Below are 21930 nucleotides of genomic sequence, written 5' to 3'. Positions count from 1 at the left end.
AGTCCACAACCTGTTTTTGTGGATTTATTGCAAAATGTAAACAAATAATTAGAGACCTGGGCAACTGGGGAATTTCCATTCTTAGTCATTCATCATACGCTTATTATTTTGCTGTAACTATTTTTGGGGTAGTTGAAAACATGACATGGGCATCTACACAACAACGACAAAATATCATGTAAATTAGCAGTTGAATTACAGCTATTTTTGTTACGTTCGTTGTTGGAATGAGACCAAGGTGCAGCGTGGTAGGCAAACATCTTACTTTTATTTCAAATGAACACCCCCCAAAAAAATACAAACCGACCGTAACGTTCTGCAGGCTATACAGGAACTAACCAAATCAAGATCCCGCAACTGAAGGTGGGGAAAAAGGTCTGCCTAAGTATGATCCCTAATCCCTAAAAGCCTGTGATTGGTAACCATACTAGGCCAACAAAGAAATAGAAACATAGATTTGCCCATCCAAATCACACCCTGACCTAACCAAATAGAGAATAAAAAAGGCTCTAAGGTCAGGGCATGACAATTTTGGTAATTTTTTACAGGTCAAATATAAATTGTTGATGTGAACAAAGAGACTGCGGTGGCCTGTTGTTTGCATGTCCTTCAGTTATGTTCAGAGATTAATATCAGTACGTGTTTAATTAAGCCTTTAACATCTGACTACTTTTTACAACAATTTGACTTAATACATCATTATTTAATAGGCATATTATTCAGTCAAGACGTGGGGCCAGTTGGTGGGGTATTTATACCCCTTTCTGACAGACTAAGGTGCTAGAGAGCAAGGATAGGACACCAAGATAAGTCATTTAAAATTCCAATTCAGGTCACTTTTTTATTTACGTGGATGTGTGCATAATTATGATGAAAATACACAATATGCAATAGATCAACATTACCTTAGATTCATTTGAGATAGGAGTTCAATAGACCACACTTTGAGATAGGTTAAAGTGATAATTCATAATCTGAGTGAAAAAGGTTTGATGGATCAGAGTCCTAGCTCACTGTCAGTTAGTGACATAACTGATCGTTCCTTCAGAGACTCAGGGCTGGCACACCTGATGTCATCGGCCAGGAATACTTTCTTCTGGTTCTTCTGCAGCCACCTCCACAGGTACTCCACCTTGCCATCGCACACCCAGGGGTTCACCGTGAGGTCCAACCCCTGCTCCTCAATGGAGTGAAGCTGGTCCAGCAGACCAGGAGGGATGTGGCTCAGCAGGTTATCATCCAGACTCAGGTGCGCCAGGTTTGGGAGGCCATGGAACAGGGTTGGTGGCAGTTGTCCAAGCCGGTTCGACAGAAGAAACAGGTGTGTCAGGTTGAGGTTGTTACTGAAGGTAGACACGTCCAGGGTGCTGAGTTTGTTCGCCTCCAGCGTCAGCCTCTCCAGTTTGGTCAGAGGGTGTAACGAATTTGGCGGGAGCTTCTCCAGGTGGTTATGTGAGAGGTCAAGGTTCTTCAGATGGCGTAGTTTCTGGAACAGGGCTGTGGGTACGGCCGTCAAACGGTTCCCTGACAGGTCCAGCCAGGTGAGGTTACTGTTGTCAGGGAGCCAATTAGCATCCGCACTGCTGATCAGGTTGTTCTTCAGCACCAGGTCACGCAGTGGAGCGTGGCTGAAGACATTGGCGGGAAGCTGATCCAATGCGTTACCCGAGAGAGCCACCGAGAACAGGTGAGGGACACCCCTGAAGAGATCTGAGGGAAGGGTGCTCAGGTTGTTGTTGTACAGGTAGAGCTCCTGTAGAAGGGGTGTCGCTCTCAGGTGCTGTTCTGAGATGGAGCTGATGTTGGTGAACTGGATGGTGAGGGAGGTTGTGTTGCTTGGAAGACCGTAGGAGGGGAACTGGGTGAGGGGGACTTCATTACAGACCACCTCTGTTTTTCTTGGGGATATGTAGCATTTGCAAAGGGCTGGGCAAGAGAAGGTGCCATGGCAACAACATGCCAGAAACAGGAGAGGAAGGAGAAACCAGCTCTTCATCCCTAAGGCACTGAGCAAGGGAAAAGAGAGAGGAATGCTCATAAATGTTAGTTATTCTCCTGTCTGGAAATAAAAATAGCTTAGCAATTAAAATGCAATTGCTAAAGTGCTGTGCCTATAATGTTACTACAAGCGTAAACAATTGATTTGATTACATTAAATGTGGATATTTCCAACTACAGTAGGTTACATTTCTCAGTGCTTAGATCACTAGTATAGGCTAAAGACATGTCCTTAGGCTTCTGTCCAAAACTATGAGCATATTGATCAATTGAAAAAAAAGATCCATTGAAATTTCACTTACCCTGGTTTTATAATAGTCTAAAATGATGCTGTAAATTATACCAGCTCCTGTTTTGTATCGTCCAGTCAGAATGGTTTCAACGTTGTAGACGGGAATTAGGAAGGTGGATAGCCTGCCGTACAATCATTAATCATTGAGTAAATAATGAGCCATCAGCACTTGGCGGGAACAAACAGTTCCAAAAGTGAATCACGAACCTCTGGAGAAATAGGCCTACATTCATCTGTGTCATATTTCTTTCACGTTTTTCAAACTCACTGACCATCATATAGGCAGGCACAACTGCCTATAGGCTACTGTTGTAACTGTATAGTTTGTCAACCATGTAATGTAAGATAACGCTTCTTTGAAATACAAGCCATACAAATTCGGGGGCGCACTTCAACGCTCACTATGTGATGGCCAAAAGGTTATTGCTTGAAGTAATATACTGGAAAAATGCTCAGCCACCTGTCCAATTCTCTCGGGTAGACTGACTACACGCTGTCAAGTCAATCCGGCAACTAACAGGAGTGATTGCAGACTACAAGTATCATTATTTTTACCCAATACCAAGACATTATGCTAACGTCACCCGTAGACGACTCGAACATTTTGTTACACTTGTTAAATTATAGTACATTCTGCTTGTGTTTAGTGTCTAAAATCCCGTCGATTGTTCTCGTAGCAAGAGCGAAGTCTTCCAAGGGATTCAGCCTGAAGGGCTTGCTGTTGGAGTTGACTGGGTAAGTTAAGGACATCTCCACACGTCTGTACTCACATAGCTGTGTTTCAGACTAGCCTATTGGTACATTTATGTCAAACTTAAGCATACAGAGTCTAATTTGCACGGATAAATTGAGACATAAAAACAACGGGTTTTATTTTTGTTTGGGGGGGGGGGGGTTCTAGTACATTTCGATGTTTTTGTAATAACTAGGAAGCACCAATGATGGCTGTTTTGTTATTAATCAACTAGAAAACAGGTTACACCATCAACTACTAAATGAATGTCAAGTGGTTTGAAACATCTCATCTCCTCTGAGTAGGAACAGCATATGACATTCAAGGTATTTCTTCTAAAGCATACTTCATGAGATATAGGCCTATAACCCATCAAAGATGCATTTCCGATAACGTTTCCAGATGCTATACCTACAGTCCTGTCTACCTTCTGAAATAACTTTGATCCCCCCTGAACTCTTCCTCAGCTTTCATTAACTTTGAAGCTACGTGTAGGGGAAGAGGGGCTTAAACTAGGCATTCTATACTGTACTGGTCTCAGTATAGCTCGGCTGCAGCTGTGGTGCCCCATTACACTGTCACTCGACCCACTGGTAAATGTCAACTGGAAATGGATGGGGTACAGACTGATGGGGAGTGTCTGACTTTGGGAGAAAGGAGTGAGGGGAACCAGGGTGTCAGTTGGCAGCATGGTAAAGGCAAGGGCGACTCCTAACCCAACACCTAGCTACCTTGTCAAGAGATTCGGATTCAGATGTAATAGCTAAGGTGTTGGGTTGACAGTCTAAATGTCCCGGGTTCAAGGCCAGGTCGGGACAACCTCATGACTTCACTACAGTTCAACATACTACAGAAATCAGACTCCCCTAATCCTAATTCCCTGCAGTACAGTTTTGTGATTTAGTGTGTTGGCATACATGCAGCCTGTGTGTCTGGTCACTCTGCTGGTACTGGCATCTAAATGAATCCACTGTCTGGCTGCCTGCCTCTCTCTCTGTCTGTCTGTCCCTCTGTGTCTGTCCTGTCTGTCTGTCCCTCTGTGTCTGTCTGTCTCTCTCTCCCTCTCTGTCCTTCCATCTGTCTGCCTGACTGTCTGCATGTCCTTCCATTCCAGATATGTCGTGTTTGTCACCTACCAGATTCACCATGCTGCACCATCTTCCACGTTCCTGGAGTACCCGATACTCATTGCCCAAGGTGATGTTGCACAAGATGATGCTATCATGTGCAATGATTCGTGCTATGCCCCCATCATGGCACGAGTCATGAAAGGATGTTCTTCCTGTGTGTGTGTGTGTGTGTGTGTGTGTGTGTGTGTGTGTGTGTGTGTGTGTGTGTGTGTGTGTGTGTGTGTGTGTGTGTGTGTGTGTTCTGAGTGAAATATATACAAATAGAGCATTGTGTGTGTGACAGAGAAGAAGATCCTTAAAGGTGAACTTCAGTATTTTACAACTTGATGTTAATATTTTTTAATCTTGAAAGTATATGGACCAGGAGAAACTGTAATCCGGGGTTAGTTTTTCTTTAAAAAGAGCTAATGTGATTAGCATGAGATTGTAAATAACAACAACATTTCCCAGGACATAGACATATCTGATATGGGCAGAAGCTTAAATTCTCATTAATCTAACTGCACTGTCCAATTTACAGTATCTATTACAGTGAAATAATACCATGCTATTGTTTGAGGAGAGTACACAGTTATGAACTTCAAAATATATTAATAAACCAATTAGGCACATTTGGGCAGACTTGAAACAACATTTTGAACAGCAATGCAATGGTTCATTGGATCAGTCTAAAACTTTGCACATACACTGCTGACATCTAGTTGCCAAAATCTAACTGCACCTAAACTGGAATAATACACTGTGGCCTTTCTCTTGCATTTCAAAGAAGATGAAAAAAATAATAATAAAAAAAGCATGTTTTTTTCTTTGTATTATCTTTTACTAGATCTAATGTGTTATATTATCCATACATTCATTTCACATTTCCACAAACTTCAAAGTGTTTCCTTTCAAATGGTATCAAAAATATGCATATCCTTGCTTCAGGTCCTGAGCTACAGGCAGTTAGATTTGGTTATGTCATTTTAGTCAAAAACCGATCCTTAACAGCCTATACAAACTTAGGCTAACTTTAGCCACAGCTAGCTAAAACTCTATGGGATTAATACGGGCAACTGTGCAATGTTACAAAAATCGTCTTTAATGTCAAATAATTCAGTTGGTTTGGCCATGATATTTAGAAAATTGTCACGGTTGACACTATACCATTGATAGCCAGCTAGAAGTGGCTAAAGTTAGCAGACGTTTGTAGAGGCAGTTTAATGAAATCTGAACCATGGATTACTTTTTATCCTTCCCATAGACTAGTCACAGGGTGAAGAATCAACTAACAATAACTACTGAAATCCCCCTTTAACAAGTCTGTTGCATTAACTAAGAGGTGTAAATTGAAGCACAGTGTATTTTTGTTTTAGACACCGTCCTGCTTCTGCTCATCCTCTATTACAATGGGAAAGCCAAGCACAGCTTGATCTACATTGCACTGTATCCTCCACCCAATCAGAATGCAGATGCTCAGGTAGATTTGACCGATTACAATCTTTCACAGACACAATTATACATTAAAGACCACTGAAAGGGGTGAGGGATGTGAGAGCGTGTATGCTATGCGTGTTTTTCTGAGGGCGATTGCGTTTTAATTGAAGGGGAGGGAGTCAGTACAAGCCTCTGACTTTCATGACAACCGTAACCAATCACTGAGTACAAGCGTCTGACTCGCATGACAACCCTAACCAATCACTGAGTACAAGCGGCTGACTCTCATGACAACCCTGACCAATCACTGAGTACAAGCGGCTGACTCATGACAACCTTAACCAATCACTGAGTACAAGCGGCTGACTTTGACAATCCTAACCAATCACTGAGAAATGACAAACATTGCTCACTGTCAGCTGTTGTAGTCTTTAATGTTCCACTCTAGATTTGTAGGGGGATGGAAACTTGTCACACTACAAGATTGGATCATTGATCTGGCTATGGTAAGTATAGCATGTTAGGTCCCACTTTAAACAAACTACAACTTGTAAAGCTTAGTGAAGGATTCATAAACTGTTTATAAGGCCTATATAGATGCTCCAGAAATCATTCAGCTGTTAGGTGACTTGTGTATAGGCCTTAATCCTGTTTCTGAGGGCCCACAGTGGGTGTGCAGGCTTTTGTTCCAGACCAACACACTTGAATCATCCAATCATCAAGCCCTTAGTTGAATCAGGTGCGTTAGGACGGATCTGCCCTCCGTTCTTACCCAGTGGGGCTTAAATCAGGCTGTCATTGTAAATACAAATGTGTTCTTAATTGACCTGCCTGGTAAAATAAAGGTAAAAAATAAAATAATAATCTTCATGTCTGTTCTTGGTCTTGTTTCTACCCCTTCAGAGCCTCTGTACCTTAATCAGTGCCAGCAGTAAGTTTGCCTCTGCCCAGTGCCTGTACCAGTCCAAGGACTCCTCCGGGGTCAGTGCCCTCGCCTGGAGCATATCTTGCTACACCTGCTTGGGTGAGTACCAAGCCAAGGGAGGGGAAGAGACTGTGGTCCAATTCCTCTACCATTCAAAGTGTGCAGTTGTTCACACCCCTTCATGTATTTACAAAGAATGGATTGGTGTAAGGAAATTATGGAAACTCCCAATATTTACATCCAATCCACTGCTTTTAAATCCATGAGGAGTGAACAGGTGGACACTTCAGGTTGAAGAGTAGAGAATCTGACCACCAGTTTGGTACTAGAACAGTAGGCCTCTTCCATTGGTCATTTTGTATTGTGGGGGTCCGAATGTTTAAAGGGATATTTCACCCTTTTGTAATTTGGGTGAACTGTCCCTTTAATACAGTAATTGAGATATCATTGACTGTTTTGAGGGTTTGTTTGTGCGTCTATGTTTTTACACTCAAATCCTCTGTGTTTCAGCGAGGATGTTCACTACAATTATGACAACAGCAGACATACAAGGTCAGTATCTACTGCCTTCCTTGTAGAGACTTGGCAATCACCATGTGATCTTAGTCCATAGAGATGTACTAGAGCTCATTTCATACTTTTGCTGAAATAGGGTTTTAGGCCAAGTGGGTCCTCTACCCAACTCTATGGCTTTGATGAAATAGATCACTTTCTGAAAGTTCAACAGAAGTTATAAACATTAGGAAGTGAGCCCACAGTGATCAGTTTGTGGCCTTTGGTTCTTTGATTCTTCCAGTTCTCACCCGGTTCGCGGTCTTGTCATCGCTCAATGGATTTGTGCTGGCCATGATATTCCACTACAGAAGAGATGTCAAAAAGGTGGAATGAGCTTTGGAGATGAGTCTGTCAGTCACCTGAGTCATATTCTTCAGGCAGCAAACAGAAGAACACAGAATGACACATGGAGGGACTAACTGGACTTAAAACTGGACTGTCCTATAAAGAAAACTAGCATTTTCACTTGCAAAATGTCTGACTTGTGAAACCACAAACAAGGTCTGATCCACTGGTCTTTTGGTCCCATAACATGGTATTGAAGCAACCCTTAGGAAAAAAAGTCTTAAATTCTCCAAAATGATGAGCAATACAAGTAAAACACACAATAAAAACACACAATAAAGAATATTCACTCTTATCGAGTACAGTATTTATTCCGATTTTTTCCAACAAGCCATGTAGTAGACGGGCAGTGATATAGAACATAAATGAAATATATTGATCCAGTTCTGTCTGATGGTCAGCATTGTTTACTGAAGCCTGAAAACGAGAAACTCCGGGGGTGAAGTCTTCTCTAGGTACAGATCTAGGAATAGCTTCCCCTCCCCCAATCCTAACCATTAGTGGGCTAAATACAAAACTGACCCAGGATCAGCGTCCTTTGGGGCGACTGTGGAAGAATATTCCCATATTGTACTTCATGGTTCACCTTATTCGGTCATAAAGACAAACACTTTAGCTTGTTTCCAGATCCATTTGTGCCGTTTTGCCCCTTTGGTTGGTGTTGTTGACAAGACAGCACAAACAGAGCTGGGACTAGGCTACAAACACTTTACTCTGATAATGTAACATGATTTGAATGAAGTAATACACTCATCTAAGTATCAATTGTAGACTAAACTCAGATTTCACACTTTAAATTATATTGTTTATACATAGCCTATCTTGTAACATTACAGGGAAAAATATGTGCAGTGAAATATTTAGTTTTCGTAAAAATAAAACTATCACATACGGTACCAGTCAAAAGTTTGGACACACCTACTCATTCAAGGGTTTTAATTTATTTAAAGTTTTTCATACATTGTAGAATAATAGTGAAGACATTAAAACTATGAAATAACACATGGAATCATGTAGTAACCAAGAAAGTGTTAAATGAAAATATATTTTATATTTGAGATTCTTCAAAGTAGCCACCCTTTGCCTTGATGACAGCTTTGCACACTTGACATTCTCTCAACCAGCTTCATGAGGTAGTCACCTGGAATGCATTTCAATTAACAGGTGTGCCTTGTTAAAAGTTAATTTGTGGAATTTCTTTCCTTCTGAGCCAATCAGTTGTGCTGTGACAAGGTATACAAAAGATAGCCCTATTTAGTAAAAGACCAAGTCTATATTATGGCAAGAACAGCTCAAATAAGCAAAGAGAAACAGCAGTCCATTATTACTTTAAGACATGAAGGTCAGTCAATGCAGAACATTTCAAGAACTTTGAAAGTATCTTCAAGTGCAGTCTTAAAAACCATCAAGCACTATGATGAAACTGGCTCTCATGAGGACCGCCACAGGAAAGGAAGACCCAGAGTTACCTCTGCTGCAGAGGATAAGTTCCTTAGAGTTACCAGCCTCAGATATTGCAGCCCCCAAAAAATACTTCAGAGTTCAAGTAACAGACATCTCAACATCAACTGTTCAGAGACGACTACGTGAATCAGGCCTTCGTGGTTGAATTGTTGCAAAGCTGTCATCAAGGCAAAGGGTGGCTACTTTAAAGGTCTTAAATATATTTAGATTTTTTTGACACTTTTTTGGTTACTACATGATTCCATGTTTTATTTGATAGTTTTGATGTCTTCACTATTATTCTACAATGTAGAAAATAGTAAAAATAAATTAAAACCCTTGAATAAGTAGGTGTCCAAACTTTTGACTGGTACTGTATCTTTGTGGCAATAATACACTGACAGAACACGTGTTCCTATATATACACACATACACACACTCACATACCTAATACAGACCCATCTAATTATATAGCTTATGAGGATCACCCAGGCATGTAAAGACACAGGCAAATATATGGCTAGGTCTGTATGTATTTCAACATGACAATTATAAAATAAGGCCGTTTTAGAGTGACCTGCAAAGTATTTCATTTTCTCGATCCATGAAATCATGGAATTGTACAAATTTGCTATGACATGCATAGTGTATGAAGCCTGGTGCCAGATCTGTTTGTGCTGTCTTGCCATTGGCATGACAACAGCACAGTAATGGAGTTGGCAAGACAGCACAAACGGATCTAGGACCAGGCTATACTGTAGAAGGCAGAAGGTGAAACCATTTGGTTTACTGAGACATATGCAAGTCCGACTGCAGTCCTTACATGAATGCAACGTTAACCTGACCCTCTTTCCCTAAAATATCTGGCATTTTGCAGTCTTTGGTTGAATCCAAAATGGCACCTTACTCCCTATATAGTGCAACTACTTCTGACCAGAACCATATGGGCCCTGGTTAAAAGTTGTGCACTATATAGGGAATAGGGCCCCATTTGAGACACTGCCTTTGTCTCTGAAAAGGCAAAGTAGATGTATAGGTTCCACTGTGTTCAGGCTCCAGTCCACATGATGTGAGAGGATTCAGCACATCTTTGTATCATAGAGGTAAACTGTGAAGAGAGAAAAGTAATTAATTCATATGGCATTTTGCTAGATGAAGTCAGATTACGCACACGAAGAGTGCGTGCAAAAACACACACACACACCAAACAGCTAACAAAACACCAGCCATCAACACCACACACACACACACCAAACAGCTAACAAAACATCAGCCATCAACACCACAAACTAGCAGCACACAGCATGCAACTAAACAAAGATTTGTTGAGAACTCTGACAACTCAAACACACATTGACACTGACTGTGGTGGGTTCTTCAGCAGAACACAGACTGTGGTGGGTTCTTCAGCAGAACACTGACTGTGGTGGGTTCTTCAGCAGAACACTGACTGTGGTGGGTTCTTCAGCAGAACACTGACTGTGGTGGGTTCTTCAGCAGAACACTGACTGTGGTGGGTTCTTCAGCAGAACACTGACTGTGGTGGGTTCTTATGCAGAACACTGACTGTGGTGGGTTCTTCAGCAGAACACTGACTGTGGTGGGTTCTTCAGCAGATATTATCATATTATAGTGAATGTCCAACTCAGTGACTCCCATCAGAAAGCTCTACACAACCCAATCATTACTGGCAATCAATTCTGTTTAATGCCCCTATTGAAATCACACAAAACATGCATAATAGTGATAATACCGGTATGCCATTTAGTAGACACTTGTATCCAAAGCGACCTACAGTACAGTGAGTGCATACATTTTTAGTCTGTTATCCCTCTCAGAATTGAACTACGACTGAGGTGCCATGCTCTTACCAATGGAGCCACACATGCATCAGGCCTCAAGGCCTCCAACAAAAACTCAATTTCCCAGCAGCCACTGCTGAAGTTACCCCTCACTTCCTCAGAAGCCGAACATATCATCATCATCATCATCATCATCATCGACATCCTCCAACGACCAACTCCAGTCCTTCAGGCTTTCAAAATCAACAAGCAATCTGAAACGGTAGAGGGAGTCCCCCTGGTGTCAGTCCATGGCCTGCAGTCCATGTTTTAGTCAGACACTACAGTGAGCAATTCCTGATTCTCTACCCTTCTGCCCTAACTGTACACTTTCATGGATTGAAAAAGACTGGTGTAAGAAATATGGTGCCAACTCCCTAGTCCAGCCCATATACACACCAATCCAGTTCACTCCTAGATAGAGAACGGTAGAGAATTGGGACATGGGGTCAGCCCTGTACAGTTACTTGAAATGCATGACATGAGGCAGAGGGTGGAGGAGCGGCTGAGAGAGGGAGTGGTTAGTAGAGATGACATGGATGAGCGGCTGAGAGAGGGAGTGGTTAGTAGAGATGACATGGATGAGCGGCTGAGAGAGGGAGTGGTTAGTAGAGATGACATGGATGAGCGGCTGAGAGAGGGAGTGGTTAGTAGAGATGACATGGATGAGCGGCTGAGAGAGGGAGTGGTTAGTAGAGATGACATGGATGAGCGGCTGAGAGAGGGAGTGGTTAGTAGAGATGACATTGCAGGCAGTGCAGCAGACTGACAGTCACACACAATACTGACTGGGGTCTGCTACTTACAGTCTAGCAGAGTGATTAGCACTAGTATGATGGGGGGGTTCAAAGGTGAGGAGTCAAGTGTCAGTGGAGGATGATTCTGAGCATGGGGCCAGCACTAAAGGGAAGTGGCCAGTGGAAGAGAGTGAGTTAGGAGCTAGCTGAGCATGTGAGTAAATGAGTTTTCCAGCATTCTGAGGCTTTCTACACCCTTCGTATTCATTGCTAAAGGTGAATGATGGACCTCACACTGATGACATCAACTTGGCTTTGGTTATTTGTGAAGTTATAGTGTTGAAAGTGTGTGTAAGTCCAGGACTAGGCATAATCTTTCTCTGGGAAACCGGCACATAGAGTTGTGACAGTTTGGAATAAGTATAGTCCATAAAAGACTCAAGCAACAGCAAGAACATTATGCCATGATTGCAGATTTGTTTATAAGATAATTTACTTATTAGCTCATAAACTGGCATGAAGCTAAGCAAGATGACTCTGGTCTAAAAGACAAGTAACATAAACCATTATGTGATTACTGTGGAAAGTTCCTAGAATGAATAGTCTGACAAGTACACTCCTACACTACACAACGTTTGAAAGATTTCCAGTTCCTAGTCAAACCCCACCCATAGTCTCACCTGGGCTTCCCTTCGAGCTGAGTCTTCTGGCGACTAGGCTGGACCTTGATGGCTCCGCGGTAGGAAAGGCTAGGGGAGTTGCGGGGGGGGGAGCGTTGTGGGGTGTTGCGGGGGGAGGCTTGTGGGGAGGTTTCTGGGGAGGAGCGAGAGGGTGGCTCGGGGGCTTGGGCAGCAGAGGCTGCAGTGGGGGCGGGGCTAGGGGTGGGGTGTTTCCGGGGGATGCGTTTGATTAGCTGGCTGACCCATCTCTTCTGCTCTGTCTGAGAGCCGGCCAATAGGAGCAGGTCTTTGGCCGTGGACATGTCATAGTTTACTGAGGAGAGACGAGGGTTAAGGTTAGTCAATACACTCTAAAACAGGTAGAAAAACCATTATGAACTGTGCTGTACATTGGTTAACAATACTAGTGGAGTATTTGAACCACGGCCCAACAAGATGTGACCTTTGCCCTCTACTGACCCCTGCAGGGGGCGATGACCTCCTCCTTCCGGTCTAGGTGGTCCTTGTGGCACTTGGTGTGGCAGCGGCGGCACTCCAGCGCGGGAGGCGGCTTGAACATGTTCCACAGGGGTCGCGTGCATGCCTCGCAGCTCGACGGCAGGTGGTAGAACGTGGGGATGAATTCGTGACCCTTGTGCCTGACGAAGGATGAGCGCTCGCCTGTCAGCGTTAGGGGCTCCGCCGCAAACTCTTGCTCCCGCTTGCTCTCGCCCTCGTTGGCGTACAGAATCTGTGAGGGGGAAGAAAGGGAAGACAGAAAAGAGAGGGATGAGAGAAGTGAAATTCACCATTAACAGTTTTTCTACTGCTCAAAACAGAGGAATGTAAAACTAGTCCAGGACAGCTTGGCTCAACTTTGTGTCTGAGTTATATTACCTGGAATATCCGGGGGATTTCTTTGACGTCAGCGCGGTACACGTCTGTCTGAGTGACCGGTCGGATGTGGAACAGCTTACTGCAAGGAGGAAAGAACAAGGTTATGAACAAGGTTATGATAGGCATCTCAATACAAGCAGTTGGTCTCTATCAGCAGAGGCCATAGGAATTCATGGGACGAAAACAGAGGCTCCGTCTCAAATAGCACCCTATTAGCTACATAGGTCTCTAGTTAAAACCAGTGCACTATGGGCCTTAGTTGAAAGTAGTTCAATATATAGGGAATAGGGTGCCATTTGGGAGCAGACAGAGCCACATAAGAATGTGGATGTCTTCACTCACTTGATGTCTAGGATCATGAAGGGGTTGGACTGCTCTCGGTCCATCTCACTGTTGTAGAACAGAATCTTCTTACTGCTCACTACCACATACTGTCAGAGAGAGAGAGAGAGAACAGTCACACTTTATCATCTCAAATACTGGGGAAATATCAATGTCTGTAGACATGGGTTCAAATAGTGTTTGTTTTCTTTTGAATACTTTAGAGTGTTTGATTGAGCCTGCCCGGAGTGTTAAATGGACATCGTTTACACTTTTGGGACTATTCCACTTGTTGCCATTGAGCCAGGATAGCTCAATCGATCGAAGATAAAGCATTTCAAATACTATTAGTACCCAGGACTGTATTAGCAGAAGGATAGGCGGAGCCAGAGGGAGCAGCATACCTTTCTATCCCATCCAAACCTCTTGGTATTCTTGGCAGGAAGTGACAGCCAGCCCTCCAGCCTGGTATCTGTTTTGCACAAGGGAAAAGGGAATTACATTAGCAAATAAGAGCAATACACTATTCCAGTATATTCCATACTGCAGAGAAGTAGCGGAGGTTAGGAGCCAATCCACACGGCACACTTTGTTTCAACAAGTTAAACCCCTGTTGTCAATGCAAACACGTTGCGTGCATCATATTATGCCCTTTTGCCAATTAATTTATCTCTATAATTTTTTTTTACATGACTTCCTTGCAATTGTATTTTGGTATCATCTACTAATTGTGCTTGAAACAAAGCAGGGCTGCTTTGAAAAGACACCACATATGTCGTGCACTCATTATGGGTCAAAGAAGTGCATTATATAAGGAATAGGGGGCCATTTCAGATACAGCTCAGGATCCCTACACTGGATCCATTCCAAAAGACAAACAAAGTCTGGACAGTACTCATACTATAGTTTGAGTCAACTCAAGGTTAACAGGGGCCACAAAATGTTAGGCTGCGACTTTCCGCACACAGCTGCAAAACACCAGGCAGTATTAGTAGCACTGTAAAGCCACTGTCAGTAGTGTTAGACACACAGCTGAGTAAAGCCACTGTCAGTAGTGTTAGACAGACAGCCGAGGCGGGAGAGAGAAGATGCGTATTTTTGGCGACTAGCTGCATTGTGTTTGAACTTTGAACCAGCATGCGGGTTCACCTGCACCACTGCAGTCAGGCTCTGGGGGCGGCTGCTCATAGGTGAGGGCCAAAGGTTGGCAGCCATGTTCTAACTGCCCATCATTTCCTTCATACTCATCCTCCTCCTCATCCTCAAAGAGAGGGTGAGATACTCTGAAGGAGGGCCGGGTGGCAACGCTGACAGATTTCTGCGTGCGCTGGTAGTGGAAGGACATGGACTCAGAGGTCTGGGAGTGAGTGATGTGCACTACGCAGCCACAACAGAGAGAGAGATGGAGGAAGGGAAAACAGGCAGGAATAAGGAATAACAGGTGTATCTTAAAGCAGAGGTTTAGGAATAGTGAAACAAGGGGTGGGAAAGGCCATAGAGGAGTGACGGGGGGAAATAAACGTGAGGGACATTGTGCTGAGAGATAGGGGAGGATAGAGGAGAAGAAATACTGTGGAAAGAGACAGCACAGAGATGGGGGAAGGATTGACTAACAATTAGTGTTAAATTACTACGTGCTCAGTGTTTTGACTCGGGTGCTCGGTTGTTTTGACTCGGGTGCTCGGTCGTTTTGACTCGGGTGCTCGGTCGTTTTGACTCGGGTGCTAAAGTGAGGGGTGTTGAAAGTGTTGTTACCTGGGTAACCGCTGTCGTCCATGTCCAGGTCGTTACCACTGCTGAAACTAGTGGAGTCCATGGAGGTGATGCTCAGAGAGGTCAGCTGACAGCGCAGCTGCTCGATGTCACTGTCCTTACTGTCCAAGGCCATCTGCAGCTCAATGTGCACCTGGCTCTCGTCTGATATCACCTGGAGGTGGAAATACACACACACTTTTGAATTTAGCAGAAAGAATGTCAGTTAGGTTGGATTTACTGGTGTCTTCATATCGATGTAATTGTGGGAGGTCATTACAGCCAACTGGCCTCATTCCCCACAGCACTACCTAGTAATAATAACAACAACAACAACAAAAACATGTGAGATGCTCTCACAGTGAAATGTTCACAGCAGCAAGTGGTTGTGTGATGCTGAGTTTAACATTGTGATTGTGTTTTGGTCGGACTAGTGCTGAGCGATAAGTGCTTTTTGAGGTGGTTTCCGTTATTAAAAAAGTATCACGGTTTTCGATTTCAATATATATTGTTTTTAACATTAAATGCATTTAAAATAATGACATGACAATGACTTTAGAGCTTTGTCATGGAAATTCCAAAGACACAAATAGTGAACATTCAATTGCCAAAACATTGAAAATATTCCATCGTCTCTCAGGTCCACATTGAGTAGACATCAGTAGAAAAATAGGACATGACTATGAAATAATAAAACAGTTCAGTTGTGTATATTACTATATGAACAACTTGATTATTTTTCATTCCCCAGTCATCATCTCATCGCTGCTCAGACAGTAGCAGTCAGCCAGCCAGTTATCTCTGTGTTCCCCATACTGTACTGCCTTCAGTCATCATCTCATCGCTGCTCAGACAGTAGCAGTCAGCCAGCCAGTTATCTCTGTGTTCCCCATACTGTACTGCCTTCAGTCATCCTATTTAGATTGCCTGCCTAAGCATGCCACAGAGCTGTCTGACAAAATCATTTGACTAGTTTTCCAAAGTAGATAAGACATACTTTCACAAACGGTCTCTGCCCTCCTCGTTGTTGTGTTGTGTACATTCCTCCCTCATTTGTGTGCATCTAACCTAATGTTGCAGGCGTAAAAGTGTATCTGTCCAGAGATCTGTGCCATCACAGCAGCAAGATTTGTGACCTGTTGCCACAAGAAAAGGGCAACCAGTGAAGAACAAACACCATTGTAAATACAACCCATATTTATGCTTATTTATATTATATTGTGTCCTTTAACCATTTGTACATTGTTAAAACACTGTGTATATATATATATATATATATATATATATATATATATATATATATATATATATATATATATGACATTTGTAATGTCTTTATTGTTTTGAAACTTCTGTATGTGTAATGTTTACTGTTATTTTTTAATGTTTATTTCACTTTATATATTATCTACCTCACTTGCTTTGGCAATGTTAACACATGTTTCCCATGCTAATAAAGCCCTTGAATTGAATTGAATTGAATTGATCTGTATATGGGGCGGCAGCGTAGCCTAGTGGTTAGAGCGTTGGACTAGTAACCGGAAGGTTGCGAGTTCAAACCCCCGAGCTGACAAGGTACAAATCTGTCGTTCTGCCCCTGAACAGGCAGTTAACCCACTGTTCCCAGGCCGTCATTGAAAATAAGAATTTGTTCTTAACTGACTTGCCTGGTTAAATAAAGGTAAAATAAAAAATAAAAAAAAAATAAAAAAAATATAATGACTAGATGCTCATGTTTCCACCTTAACAATGGGAGTCGTTGTACCAAAGGCAGGAAGGCAGGCGACAAGCTTAAGTTCAAAGTTCACCCATTGGATTTATTTTGGACATTTGTCTCTTGTCCGAGACGGAAAAAATAGTCAGATTATGTTCATTAACTGCCACGTAGATTGAATATTTGGCTTAATGAAAACTACAATTGCCTTCAGCTCAGCGTCCCCCATAAAGTTCTTGACTTGAATTCTCTTTCGACAAATGCTGCGTTGGACTCACAAAACAAACAAAAAAACATTGGTCAAATTACGAAACGTTGGTTAAATCACTCAGCACTAGGTTGGACTGACTGACTGCCTGTTAAAGAGGATGTGTGATGGTTAGTATAAGGTTGTGGTTTGGTTGGACTGACTGACTGCCTGTTAAAGAGGATGTGTGATGGTTAGTATAAGGCTGTGGTTTGGTTGGACTGACTGACTGCCTGTTAAAGTGGTTGTGTGATGGTTAGTATAAGGCTGTGGTTTGGTTGGACTGACTGACTGCCTATTCAAGTGGTTGTGTGATGGTTTGTGTAAGGCTGTGGTTTGGTTGTACTGACTGACTGCCTGTTAAAGTGGTTGTGAGATGGTTAGTATAAGGTTGTGTTTTAGACTGACCGCCTGCATGTCGTTGATCTCTTTCTGGTACTTGATGATGGTGGAGTTGAGTTTCTCCTTCTCTGACCTCAGCTCCAGCTGCAGCTTCCTGTTCTCCTTCTCCTTCCTGCGCACGTCCAGCGTGTCGTCGCGGTTGTGACCCGTTCGCAACGTCTCCCTGCGGTTCATGATCTCGGCCAGCTTGTTGATCGCCTGGTGGTAATGTACATATACAGTCCACAATATATTATGATAATGGACAGCACACTGCAATATATATTCTCAATGAAAAATGCGTTATGGGCTGGTTTCTCTGACACACGATTCAGCCTAGTCCTGGAACAAAACACACACATGTAATGGAGATTCTCTATTGAGTATGCTTTTTAGTCCGGAACTAGGCATCTGACTCTATATATTAAATCAACAAATATATGCATACTATGTAACATTGGAGTTCTGTCTCTGTCCTGCTGAACCCAGGACATGAACACAACCATCATTTGTATTCCAGGTGCTAGCGTTTTATGCTAACCATTACCCTACCAATAACATGGGCAGTGTTCAAATACCTATACTTGCTGTCTAAATAGTAAGCATTTGGGGTATGTGAAAATATAAAATTTTATAGAAAGTGACATTTTGGGAAAGACGATGCTTTAAATGCCAGGATGTCATATACTCATTTCCATCTAGTATAATTCACTGCACACTATTGAGGAAGAACAGCTGATATTCAGATATGACGAGCTGTACCCAAATGAACTATTGGCGGGAATCAATGTAATTGCGCATTCTCAGTATGGATGAGCCTAGTATGTTGATATTTGTTGTGTACTTCATCTGTTTTTACTAAACAGTACATTCTAAATAGTATGTAGTACTATTAGTACACAGTATTTAACTTACTACTGTAACGCACTCTGGATAAGATCGTCTGCTAAATGACTAAAATGTAAAGATGTCGTTTTAGTAAGTAGTAGACAAGATAGACTTCAGAAACAGACATCGTCTTAGTAGGGTTAGGGTGACGTTACTACAGGTCTCAGGGCAGGTGATGTCACCGCAATATGGCTGCTAGCGCTTACTAGCCAGCTAGTTCACACGTGACACACATCCGCCCAGTCTCATCCGCCCAGTCTCATCCGCCCAGTCTCATCCGCCCAGTCTGTCACCTGAATCTTGAGCGTTCTCTCCGTCTGCAGCTGCTTCTCAAAGGACATCTTCACACAGTTCATCTGTCTCTCCTCCTCTCTGGCCTTCTGCAGCTCTGTGGACCAAACCAATACCAAACATTCTCACAACACTCTGGAATGTTTTGGACAACACACAGCATCACCAAACCAATACCAAACATTCTCATAACACCTTTGGAATGTTTTGGACAACACAGAGCATCACCAAACCAATACTAAACGTTCTCATAACACCTCTGGAATGTTTTGGACAACACACAGCATCACCAAACCAATACTAAACATTCTCACAACACCCCTGGAATGTTTTGGACAACACACAGCATCACCAAACCAATAACAAACATTCTCACAACATCTCTGTTACATTCTGGCCACTGTAAACCGGGGCTCAGAGCACAAGGGGTCTAGACAATGAGAGGCGTGACTCACGTTGCTGCATCTCCTTCAGTTGGTTATTGAGCTCCTCCTTCTCATTGGCCAGGTTGGCCACGTCCACTGTCAGGGTGCGGTTGGACTCCTCCAGCTGTAGGAGACAGCAGAGGACAGGTCGGCGTTACAGACACTCCAAGTACTGTGTGTGTGTGTGGTCTTTTCATGCGAGTACAGTACATGCCGGATAAAAAAATGTCACAACAAGCCTGATGGAAAAAGCACATTTTCCAGTAAACTTTCCAAATGTCAGCAAAATCAAAATACGCAAGACAAATTGGGATCTTTTTGTGTCTGTAAAATGAGTAATGCGAGAATTTTTTATGCAGATTTTAGAATATTTGCATGAAAAACAGTTGGCTATTGGATGGATGCCTAGCTTCAGAAACCTAGCTAGTGAAACCTAGCTAGTGAAACCTAGCATCAGAAACCTAGCTAGTGAAACCTAGCTTCAGAAACCTAGCTAGTGAAACCTAGCTTCAGAAACCTAGCTAGTGAAACTTGGCTTCAGAAACCTAGCTAGTGAAACTTGGCTTCAGAAACCTAGCTTCAGAAACTTGGCTTCAGAAACCTAGCTTCAGAAACTTGGCTTCAGAAACCTAGCTTCAGAAACCTAGCTTCAGAAACCTAGCTAGTGAAACCTAGCTAGTGAAACCGAAACCTAGCTTCAGAAACCTAGCTTCAGAAACCTAGCTTCAGAAACCTAGCTAGTGAAACCTAGCTTCAGAAACCTAGCTAGTGAAACCTAGCTTCAGAAACCTAGCTAGTGAAACCTAGCTAGTGAAACCTAGCTTCAGAAACCTAGTTAGTGAAACCTAGCTTCAGAAACCTAGCTAGTGAAACCTAGCTTCAGAAACCTAGCTAGTGAAAGTTAGCTTCAGAAACCTAGCTAGTGAAACTTAGCTTCAGAAAACTAGCTTCAGAAACCTAGCTAGTGAAACCTAGCTTCAGAAAACTAGCTTCAGAAACCTAGCTAGTGAAACCTAGCTTCAGAAACCTAGCCAGTGAAACCTAGCTTCTTTGACAATATTCTTAACTGATTGATTGAATTCATGTCTCGGTTTCACTCTCGGTATCTCTCTCTTCCTCCCTCTGTCAGTCCCCCCCCCCCTCTCTGTGTCAGTCTCTCTTCCTCCCTCTGTCAGTCTCCCCCCCCTCTGTGTCAGTCTCTCTTCCTCCCTCTCGTCCCCCCTCTCTGTGTCAGTCTCTCTTCCTCCCTCTCATCCCCCCTCTCTGTCTCTCTTCCTCCTTCCCTCTCAATCTCTCTTCCTCCCTCTGTCTCTCTCTATCCCCTCCCTCCCTGTTGTCTACTAGCTCCTGCCATCATGTCTCCTCTCACTCCCTCTCCTTCCCTTTCTCTCTGCCCCCCTCTCTATCTCCCCCTCTCACCGAGCCGATGGTAGCCTCCTTGTCTCCTAGCTCCTGCCTGTGTCTGGCCGTCATTTCCTTCACTTCCAGTTCCTTCATGATCTTCTCCTTCTCTAGGTCAGAGTACTGCTCTTCGGCGATGGAGCGCGCCAGCTGCTCCGAGTCCGCCTTGGTCAGGCTCACCTCCAGCTGGGCCGCCAGGGAATCCCTGAGGGAAAGACGATCCGGAATATCAGGGAATGTGGGAACATTGGGGAATTGGACACTATAACCTGGGAAATGTTAATGAGACCAAATCTGTGCCCAGTACTGTTATGGCCGCCAGAGACCCCTGGAAATTAGGAATGTGGGGAAATTCTCACACTACTGTATGGGAAAATAAAGTTAATGAAACCTAATCTAGTCCAGTACTGTATGTCAGAGCAGTCACTGGAAGCCCGGAAAGGAAATCCCGTAATACCAGGAAAATCAGTGTTTGTGGGATTTTTTTACACTACAATATGGGAAAGAGGAACAGATGACATTAGTGTCATGTTTGTCAGGGCATTCACACGACCAAGGCCTACATTAATCTCTCAAAGTCAGTAAACGTTATGTTCAGGCCAATCAATGAGCTCCATAGCCATTTCTATGAAACACTTACCCACAGTCCTACGGGCTTGCTGTTACAGGAATCTACACGTTAAAAGTCTGTCTGTGTGACTTTACAGTGCGTGTTAATCTCGGTTAACTCAGAACTAGAATCTTGCGTCATTTTGTCAGACGCTCAAAGCTTATTGTGTTGGTGATATGGTGATTGATGGCACGTCACCTGTAGACTGGAGGTTAGGTAACACGCTGATTATATTACCTGCAGTATTGTCAGGCTATCATCTCGCAATTGACTGAGTGATAAGGGTGGAATGCATGTTGACGTTAGGCTACAGATCATCTTTCAGGGACAGACTACAGTCCTAGAGAGACTAAGTGTGTGCTCATGACTCTAATCTTCAACAGTTTGTTAGAGGTGCTCAGAGGGTCAAGATGAAATTTTCCTTTCAAAATGGTCCAGTCCAGCACCTACAGTAGATACGTAACCAGGCCAGTGCAGTACAGCTCGGCTCAGTTTGGCTTGGCTCAGTATTGTGAACAAATAGTGTCAGGTAGGGTTACAAAATTCCGTTAACCTTGACCAAAGTTTCAAGAAATCCTGGTTGTAAGATTACTGTAAGATTTCTGGAAAACATGGGAATTTGGGGAAAAGTTACCAGAATGTTGCAATCTTAGTGTCAAGGAACAGTTTCTGGTTGGATCCTAATGTTCCAGTACCTTTCTTCCTGGTACTCCTCCAGTCTCTGCTGAATGTCTTTATACAGCTTGTTCCTCTCATCACACTCCTCCTTCAGCTCCCGGTTCTGGGTCTTGTACAGGGTCTGGTACAGAGGAAACGGTCAACACACAACAACTATGGGATGTCCCAAATGGCACCATATTCCATATGTAGTGCACTACTTTTACCAGGGTCCATAGGGATCTGGGATCTGAGCTTCAATGCCATACAAC

General features: G+C 43.2%; 3 protein-coding genes across 12 annotated transcripts in view; 1 reads left to right on the top strand and 2 right to left on the bottom strand.

The window, feature by feature from the left end:
* Positions 1–249: 249 nt before the first annotated feature.
* On the bottom strand, positions 250–2805 carry LOC110529376 (uncharacterized). Its single transcript, XM_021611515.3, has 2 exons — positions 2301–2805; positions 250–2006 (listed from the first exon to the last, which is right to left on the bottom strand). Exon 2 carries the CDS (start codon positions 1994–1996, stop codon positions 998–1000), a length of 999 nt encoding a protein of 332 aa, XP_021467190.2. The 5' UTR covers positions 1997–2006; positions 2301–2805; the 3' UTR covers positions 250–997.
* LOC110529377 (solute carrier family 66 member 3) lies at positions 2661–7689 on the top strand. 3 transcript variants are annotated; one of them, XR_016497595.1, is made up of 8 exons: positions 2694–3025; positions 4138–4220; positions 5509–5578; positions 6018–6075; positions 6209–6308; positions 6473–6593; positions 7005–7046; positions 7291–7689. XR_016497595.1 is itself a non-coding variant. In XM_021611516.3 (7 exons), exons 1-7 carry the CDS (start codon positions 2862–2864, stop codon positions 7380–7382), a joined length of 630 nt encoding a protein of 209 aa, XP_021467191.2. In that variant the 5' UTR covers positions 2694–2861; the 3' UTR covers positions 7383–7689. The 3 variants fall into 3 exon arrangements, 2 of the variants coding, with proteins under 2 accessions (XP_090098698.1, XP_021467191.2); XM_021611516.3 differs by lacking the exon at positions 6209–6308; XM_090242572.1 differs by lacking the exons at positions 5509–5578; positions 6018–6075; positions 6209–6308 and having other exon boundaries at positions 2661–3025.
* The window catches only part of LOC110529374 (rho-associated protein kinase 2), a 72710-nt gene continuing 58459 nt past the window's right edge, over positions 7680–21930 (bottom strand). Inside the window, exons 21-34 of one of the 8 annotated variants that reach the window (XR_005052775.2) lie at positions 21697–21800; positions 20410–20596; positions 19021–19114; positions 18568–18662; positions 17414–17605; positions 15048–15219; positions 14442–14669; positions 13697–13764; positions 13314–13402; positions 12972–13050; positions 12555–12825; positions 12096–12408; positions 11485–11578; positions 7680–9945 (exon numbers count right to left, since the gene is read on the bottom strand). Coding sequence is in view for 6 of the 8 variants with exons in the window: in XM_036984757.2 (XP_036840652.2) it covers positions 10797–10893; positions 12096–12408; positions 12555–12825; positions 12972–13050; positions 13314–13402; positions 13697–13764; positions 14442–14669; positions 15048–15219; positions 17414–17605; positions 18568–18662; positions 19021–19114; positions 20410–20596; positions 21697–21800 (1989 nt within the window). In the remaining 2 variants the exon portion in view is untranslated. Of the gene's footprint in view, positions 9946–10785; positions 10894–11484; positions 11579–12095; positions 12409–12554; positions 12826–12971; positions 13051–13313; positions 13403–13696; positions 13765–14441; positions 14670–15047; positions 15220–17413; positions 17606–18567; positions 18663–19020; positions 19115–20409; positions 20597–21696; positions 21801–21930 lie in introns of all 8 variants that reach the window. The other 7 variants (XM_036984757.2, XM_036984758.2, XR_016497594.1 and 4 more) reach the window with 7 other exon arrangements.

This window comes from Oncorhynchus mykiss, chromosome 8 (assembly GCF_057628025.1).
Source record: "Oncorhynchus mykiss isolate SJ-2025 chromosome 8, ASM5762802v1, whole genome shotgun sequence".
Lineage (NCBI taxonomy): Eukaryota > Metazoa > Chordata > Actinopteri > Salmoniformes > Salmonidae > Oncorhynchus > Oncorhynchus mykiss.
The sequence above is the reverse complement of the archived record's forward strand: the minus strand, read 5'-3'. Positions and strand labels throughout refer to the sequence as shown.

Bases quoted from the DNA above. Each gene is read 5' to 3' on its own strand.
- LOC110529377 (XM_021611516.3), top strand. From the start codon at position 2,862: ATGCTAACGTCACCCGTAGACGACTCGAACATTTTGTTACACTTGTTA. The intron at 4,221-5,508 runs GTGATGTTGCAC...TTTTTGTTTTAG, and splicing joins CCCGATACTCATTGCCCAAG to ACACCGTCCTGCTTCTGCTC. The intron at 7,047-7,290 runs GTCAGTATCTAC...TGATTCTTCCAG, and splicing joins GACAACAGCAGACATACAAG to TTCTCACCCGGTTCGCGGTC.
- LOC110529376 (XM_021611515.3), bottom strand. From the start codon at position 1,996: ATGAAGAGCTGGTTTCTCCTTCCTCTCCTGTTTCTGGCATGTTGTTGC.